At 43.4% G+C, this 8,501-nt stretch overlaps 1 protein-coding gene across 1 annotated transcript in view; it reads right to left on the minus strand.

Annotated features, from left to right (window-relative positions):
- EBPL (EBP like) overlaps positions 1-8,501 on the minus strand; it is a gene marked incomplete at its 5' end in the record, with an annotated part of 29,935 nt that overhangs the window by 6,060 nt on the left and 15,374 nt on the right. Inside the window, one exon of the mRNA XM_014588211.1 lies at positions 3,308-3,381. Coding sequence (XP_014443697.1) covers positions 3,308-3,381 — 74 coding nt within the window. The remainder of the gene's footprint in view (positions 1-3,307; positions 3,382-8,501) is intronic.

An 8,501-nucleotide genomic window follows, 5' to 3' on the forward strand; every position in this document is an offset into this window, starting at 1 on the left:
CCCTGTTGGGGATGATGCTGGAGATGACAGAGCATTCAGGCCCTGACCCCAGACGGCTGAGATAGATTCCAGTTCATTAGTCATACACGCCCACTGCCCGGGAAGGAGGACACTGCACCACGCACGGTACCTGGGAGCTGTGACCAGGACGTTGTTTGCCTTTAAATGCTGAAGCAGAATGGGGAGGGGAGAGAGACTTGCAGTTAGGCCACTTGAGGCCTTGCAGACCTGTGGATGTCAAGGCATGCATATTGAATCTCTATTTCTGTCCTTACACCACAAGAGAGGATTCCTAAATTGCGGGTGTTTCAGGGACAAGCATGTGCAAGGCCTGGTGCTGAGAGCACATGGTATGTCTGAAGGTCACTCAGCAAGACTGAAGAAGACAGCGTGTGAGAGTCGAGGTTAACGCGGGAGAGCACGGCAGATGTGGACAGTGAAAGCCCTGCTAGCCACCGGTCCCAGAGCATCACGTCGTGGCATCTCCTTCTCACCTGGGTGACGCTGACCAGCTCTTTGCTTGCTCTTTTTGTGTGTGTTTGTGCGTAATTCGTCAGAGGGCATGTGCACTCACCAGTGAGCGAGCCAAAGAGAGAAAGTGAGAAAGCATCCTTTGGGGGGGTGGGGAAGATGGCCATACTGTAATTCCTTCTCCTTCATCACTTCCTCCTTTTGGGATTTTGGTCACATATGCACATGTGCTTGGTGTTTTCTCTAGTTGCTGGGCCTGGCATTCAAAATATGCAGTAAGCCACGTGTGATCCAGAGTCTTAATCACTACACCACTGGCTGGGCCTCTTTGCCTGTCAAATAACTGGGCAATAAAGGGCAAATGGGAGCATTAAAAAGTTTGATTATGTGAGTTTGTTTTACATTATCTATTCGATTTTTATTTTCATGAGACAAAGGAACATTAAATGAGTTTCACTTATTTTTCTTTCTCTGTTTTTTTTTTTGGAGAGGTTTTTGCTATAGGATGTATGCTTGCCAGAAAGACAGAGAGAGACAGAAGTGAGAAATCACCCCCCAGGGAGGATGGCCATCCCTTCTCCTCCATTCTCCTCTCAGGATCTTTTTTTTTTGGGGGGGGAGGGGAGAGGTTTTCACTATAGGGCATGTGCGCTCGCCAGACAGACAGAGAGAGACATAGAGACAGAAAGCGAGAAATCACCCCCCAGGGGGGATGGCCATGCCGCAATCCCTTTTCCTCCATTACTCCTCTCGGGATCTTGGGCACGCACGCACATTCGCCCGGCATGAGTTTTAAGCCACCGGGTCCGGGATGCGAACCGCGGTCGACTGAGTGGGAGTCCAGCGACATAGCCATTACGCTAACTGCTGGTTCCCTCCTCTCAGGATCTTGAGCCCACATGCACATACGCCCGGCATGAGTTTAAGCCACTGGGTCTGAGATTCGAACCACAGTCGACTACACGGGAGTCCAGTGACATAGCGATTACACCAATTGCTGGTCCCATCTCTTTTTGTTTTTAAGATAGTGTCTTGTCATCACAATCCTCCTGCCCCATTTTCCCAAACTGCAGGTGCACCCCACCATGCCCAGTCTTTACGTTAGACCAGGAATAGAACCAGACCTCATGTGGTTCTAGCCTGCAGAGTATGGGGTCTTAGCAGAGCATGCTCTCATGGCTGGGCTGAGTTTTCAACTTCTTTATGGTGAGTAATGCAGATATGAAGATGATGGAGGAAGACCATGTTAGATGTTCACATTTCATGGGACTAAGCCAGATCTGGGCCATTCACTTTCTCGAATGCCAAGCAGGGCAGCCAGGGTAGGGAGCGTCAGCATGGCCTATGACAAAGGGGATGAGAGGCACCCTACCAAGGTAGAGCCCTGATTCAGGCTGCAGTCCTTCAGCCTCCGGGCTTCGTTAGCAATCTGCCAGCAAAGGCTAACACAGCCACTCACCAAAAAGGTGGACAGCTGCATACAGGCCAGGCCTGACGCTCAGCTCCCTGAGTGTTTGTTTTCAGAAGCATAAACTATAGCTGACTTGATTCTCTAAAACCTTCCTAACACTAGGATGAACAGAAGTCCCCTTCCAGATCCCGGCTAGTGGATGTGATTCTAGTCAGAAACGAGGTAAACAATACAGAATATAAGGGCAAAAATCTGAAAGCAGTTGTGCTGCACGGCAGTTCTGTGAAAGTGGCAAAGACGCTGCCCCATGACTCATTCGTCAGTACTGACACATCGCGTGGCAGGCAGTCCATACTGTTTTAGTGACAGCTGACCGACCTTCAGGGAGTATGATGGGAACGCTAGTTGATATCTCTACAGAGCATGAAGAGTTTGGGAGATTTTTTTAAAACAGATTTTTTTTTTTTTAAACTAGGGTGTGTGCCAGACACAGATACAGAGACAGAAAGCGAGAAATCTCTTCTCCAGGGGAGATGGCCATGCCATAATACTGTCTCCTCCATTCTCCTTTTGGGATTCTGGACACACACACACACTCACAGACCTGGTGTGAGTTCCATGCTGCTGGTTCTGGGACTCAAACTGCAGTTGGCCACATGGGAGTCCAGTTCCTTAACCACTATGTTTCCTGCTGGTCCCAAGAGTTTTGGAAATTATCTAAGAAACTACAGCTATGTAGCTACAATTCAATAAAAAGAAAGTTGATACCGAAAGAACAAAAGGAAACACCCAGTTTGGGGCCAGCTGGTAGCACAGTGATTAAGGTGGCTGGATCCCACATGGCCGACTGCACAGTTCGAGTCCCGGACTCTGGCTACAAAAACATACCAGAGCATTTTCATGCAAGCCAAAATCCTGAGAGGAGAAATGGAGATGCTACAAAAACATACCAGAGCATTTTCATGCATGCCAAAATCCTGAGAAGAGAAGGAGAGACGGGCCTGAGACATGCCATATCCCACTGGGGGAGATGCTTTCCTACTTTTACCTCTTTCTCTCTGTCTCTCTCTCTGGTGAGTTCATGTGTCCTCAAGCAAAAATGTAAAAAAACAAACAAAGAAACAAAGAACAGTTTAAATATCTGAACTCACTAAAAACAGTTTTTAACATATAGTTTTTGTTTTAGATAATTCTAATGACATATAACTTACCTGTTCAAAGAAGAGGTTCTAGTATATTCACAGAATGAGCCACCACAATCTACTTTTAGAACATTATCTCCCCAAATGCTGCCTCATCTTCACCCACTCTGGACATTTCATATAAATGAAATTACACAATATGTGATACAGGCATTCATTTAATTGACAGCCACACTTGTAATTAATGTCTTCAAACATCTCACATGCCAACATTTTTAATTACTTACACAAAGAAGCAATCAAGCCTTCGGAATCCGCAACGTTCCCTACTAAAGACAAGTAGACAAAAGGGCCTTCCTAGAGAGAAGAAAATAAAGAGATGCTCTAATTTAGGATCTCGACCACAGGATGGCACACAGACACCTGGCACCGCAAGGCAGCCCTCCCAGCTCCACACCCTGGCCAGTACCCCAGGAAGGACTACAGCTACACAACCTGGTGGTGTGTGACCCTGCAGCCTACGCACCTGGACCTTGGAAATGGACCTGTACAAAGCTAATGTATAATAAATGTCACTTTTCAGAATCAGAGGTGTGTTCTAATGAGGAAAAAAGTAAGTGAAAATTCTGCACAGGCCAAGAACTTAACTGTTTTATGAGTAAGCTTGGGGCCGGCAGGTGGCGTGGTGGTTAAGGATGCTGGACTCCCACATGGCAGACTGTGGTTTGAATTCCAGACCTGGAGGCTTTCTTTCTTTCTATCTCTCTCTCTCTTCAAATTAAAATACATAAATAAAGTTAAATGAAAATAATTATTTAAAAAAAAAGAGTAAGCTTGAAGGGGGCCAGCAGGTGATGTGGTGGTGTAAGGGGTGTAAGGTGCTGGACACTCCCACATGGCTGATCATGGTTCAAGTCCCAGACCTGGTGGCTTGCTCTCTCACGTTCTGTCTCTCTCTCTCTGGTCAAATTAAAAAAATAAATGAATAAGTAAAATTAAATAAAAACAATTATTTTTTTAAAAAAAGTAAGTTCTAGATCATTCGAGAATCTTACACCTTTGAGAAGAACTTTGTTCTTTTTTTAAAAAAGAACCTAGTTCATTTTTAAAAAACTAAAACCAATTTATAAATAAACAAATAAATAAACATTCCAAGATCGCTATGAAGAAGAAGGGCAATCAAATGTTTATAGCAGAGTTGAGCTATTTCCTCCCACTCTCTATAAGGGCAAATTTAGAAAGGTTTAAAATGCTGACAGACTTTATTTTAACATTTAAATGATCAAATATCTGCAATCACACTTAGTATTTTCCCATCACTGAAGTCATTCTCTGCCTCTGACTTCTAAAACTAAACAGCTAGGGACCAGCATTAGCATAATGACCATGTCGCTGGATTCCCATGTAGTTGACCGCAGTTCAAGTCCTGGGCCTGGCGGCTTAAACTCACATAGGGCATGTGCGCGTACGTGCCCAAGATCCCAAGAGGAGAATGGAGGAGAAGGGATTGCAGTGTGGCCATCCCCCAGGGGGGTGATTTCTTGCTCTCTGTCTATCTCTGTCCTTCTGGCAAACACATGTGCCCTATAGCAAAACACTTCTCCAAAAAAAAAAAAGGAAAGAAAAAAAGAAAACTAGACAGCTAGAACTCACTAGGATATCTCTGATTGTCATGTTTTCCCTTTGAATAGATTATGTTACTGATTGACACCACTTTTTTCCCCCATGTCTCTACCAAAGCAATTGCTTCCATGACATTACAATGGTGCCTCTGTTTCCCCTCTGTTCACTTCCGGTACTACTTCCCAGAATGAATCAATTCTGTCTGCAGTTCTGGTGACTATCTTTGTAACTCATACTTACATCGCTATTTCTCTAGATCGCTTATTCTGAAAACTTATTTAATCTATACTACTTCCTCTCCCTTTCCAGTCCTTCTAGTTATATTTTTTTAAGTTTCTTTCTTTTTTTTTTCTTTTAAGTTTTTTGTTGTTGCTGTTGTTGTTTGCCACAGGACCCGTGTGTTTACCAGAAACAGTGAGAAACCACCCCTCAGAGGGATGGCCACGCAGCAATCCCTTCTCCTCTATGCTGCTCCTGGGATTATGAGCACACACACACACACACACACAAGTGCGCACGCGCACCAGCATGGGTATCAACCCAGTCGGCCATGTGGGAATCTAGCACTTTAACCACCTTGCTACCTGCTGGTCCATAAGTTTCTTTGTTTTCTGAGAGAGAGAAAGAGAGGAAAGCATCCCCAGCAGAGTCTTTCTGCTGAAATCCACCCCCAGTCTCAGCTGGCTTGTATCATGGACATATGTGTGTATCTGGTGTGCACAAGGAGGTCCCGTGATGCACACTGAGACTTTCCCGTGTGGGTCCAGTCGTGTACAGCTATGTCTGCCCTCTACCAAAGTTAGTATTTATTTGTCCACTACTCCTCTCCCCTTGCCAGTGTATGATGGCCCTATTTTTCTGCTATTAGTTATCCAAATTTGTAACTTAAGTAATAAGCTGAAAACCAGAGCTCATTCATTGGTTTTATGCTGTATCTGAACTTCCTTCCTATCATGTGAGATGAGCCTGAGAGCACCCCACAGTGCACTCTCCTCCCCATTTCTTTTTTTCTTCTTTAAAGAGAGATTTTTGCTATAGGGCGTGTGCGCTCCCTGCAGAGACAAAGTGAGAAATCACCCCCCAGGGGCAATGGCCACGACATAATCCCTTCTCCTCCATTCTCCTCTAAAGATTTTGGGCGCACCTGCGCATGCGTCCGGTATGAATTTGAAGCGGATGGATCCAGGACTCGAATCATGGATGACTATGTGCGAGTCCAGCCATATAACCATTACCCCAGCTGTAGCTTCCTCTCCTCCCCATTTCTAACTTTCGAATTCTGTCCACTTTGCGTGTACATTGTTGACACTGATTGCATTTCCACTCTTGTACTGCAAACATGTTTGTCTTCCCTGTTTTATCTGTAAGTAGATTCTAAAAGCTGAAAAGTCAATCAACAGTAATTATGGAAATAATGTTCACTGCAATGGAGCATCATTCCTTTCTTTCAGATCCAGTATTTTTTAAAAAGAATTATTTAACTTTATTTATTTATTTACTTATTTTAATTTGACCAGAGGCAGGGGATGGGAAGAGAGAGAGAGAGAGAGAGAAAGAGATAGAGAGAGGAAGCAAGACACTAGGTCCAGGACTCGAACCACAGTTGGCCATGTGGGAGTCCAGCACCCTTAACCACCATGGCACCTGCTGGCCCCCAGATCCAGTATCTTGACTCTGGTATCACTTAAGGAGAATACTGCAAATAGAATATCCTGTCTTATTTTGCCAACTTCTCAAGATCATGCCACATTTTAGTTTGCTTCGTATATGAGCAAATTTCCTACGCTATTTTGTTTGGCCCACAGTTTCTAGTTGCCTTTTTCATTTGATAGAAAGAAGAAATGACTTTTTCTGCATCTCATGAGTATCTTCCAGCTTCTTCTCCATTTTAATATCTGCCGAACAGAAGCTTTGAAGGTGTTTTGTTTTCTCTTGATACTCTTTGTAAGTTACTTATATTAGTAAAAGTGGTTTACCTGACTATATGCAAAATTATATTCTCTAAAGGAGTTTTTTTTTTAATTATATGTGAAATAAATAATAAACAGCAATGTTTTTAAACAAACAAGTATTCTCTGGTCCACTTTGCAACATTTTATTTTTACCAGCCAACCTTTTATTTTTAGCAGAATCATAGAGGGAAATTCACACCACTTTCTTGGCTTGGTCTGGGAACTTTCTAGACAAAGCATGTCTACTGGCCTCACCAGCAGGGGCAATGGGGCTGGCTGGGCTGAAATTACCCTCTCTAGGCCTCAGGTCACTTATCTGTAAGATAAAAGACTTCCTAATATTAGCTCATGGATCTTATCCTAAAACTAGATGAGACAGGCCACCAAGTGGCATGGTGGTTAAGGTGGATTCCCATATGGCTGACCATGGTTCAAGTCCTGAACCCAGTGGCTTGAAAATGACAATACATACACACATACATGTTAAACAAACAAACAAAAAACTAGATGAGACTTCCTCTAGCAACCTCTTGAACTGAACCTATTAGCAAAATGTTTATTCTGACAACCAGATTGAGGATCTTTCCTCAGAAGCATTTCTGTGGGTAAGAGCAAAATAGGGACCTGAAAAATCAATGACACGCAGGTGTCTATGAGTGTGTAAGAAATACGTTCCATTTTACATCTACGTGGTGAAGTTCTACTCATTTTCCTTTTTTCTTTTTAAATTATTTTACTTAATTTTATTTATTTATTTAAATTTGACGAGAGAGGGAGAGAGAGAGGAAGGAAAGTGAGAAAGCAAGCTGCCAGGTCTGGGACTCAAACTGCAGTCAGCCATGTGGGAATCCAGCGCCCTTAACCACCATGCTACCTGCTGGTCCCCCACTGATTTTCAAATCCCAGCTGTAACTACTCTTCTAAGAAACCTCCCAAATCTCCTAGCGAGGATTAATTTTTTTTTTTTAAGAATTATTTCATTTAACTTTATTTATCCACTTATTTATTTTAATTTGACCAGAAAAGGACAGAGTGAGAGAGAGAGAAAGAAAGTGAAAAAGCAAGCTGCCATGTCTGGGGCTCAAACCACGGTAGTTCATGTGGGAGTCCAGTGCCCTTAATTACCACGCCATTTGCTGGCCCCATGAGGATTAATTTCTTACTTTCCTGTAACTCCCATGTTACTAAATTTGTGTCTCTGAAAATCATTAGCTACCTGCTGGTTATGGATCATATATCTTTGGGGTCTAGACCACTGTCATCTCCACCTTAGTATCCTGAAGAACCACTGCTTGCTAACCTTGAATTAATGACAAGTTCACGTCACAAATGTACACAAAAGGGATGGCCTGATGTGTTAGAATGCACCATATATTTCTTACTATATTAATGTCCTAAATGTGAAGGCAGTATAAGAAGTATAAGATACATAAAGCGCTAGGACCAGCAGCTAGCGTAAGGCTATGTCACTGGACTCCCATGTAGTCGGCCGCAGTTCGCGTCCCGGACTTGGTGGCTTAAAAAACTCAGGCTGGCCGTGCGTGCGTACGTGCCCAATATCCTGAGAGGAGAATGGAGGAGAAGGGACTGTGGCGTGGTCATCCCCCCTGGGAGGTGATTTCTTGCTCTCTGTCTCTGTCTCTCTCAGTCTGGCGAGTGCATGTGCCCAATAGCATAAACTTCTTTTTTTTTTATTTTTATTTTTTTCCCAATTTATTTATTTGCATTCATTCACTGTACATCATTACAGCATACAAAATGAGATTTTCCATCTAGAGTACACTGTATATTGTCTCAATCAAGCACATCAAGAAATATGTTATTCTTAGCAAATGATCTCCCATTTCTTGTTTTCTGTATGTTTTGCTTTTTTCCCCCATCCTTGGTTCCCTATCTCTTACC

This window comes from Tupaia chinensis, unplaced genomic scaffold, assembly GCF_000334495.1.
Source record: "Tupaia chinensis unplaced genomic scaffold, TupChi_1.0 Scaffold000037_20, whole genome shotgun sequence".
Lineage (NCBI taxonomy): Eukaryota > Metazoa > Chordata > Mammalia > Scandentia > Tupaiidae > Tupaia > Tupaia belangeri.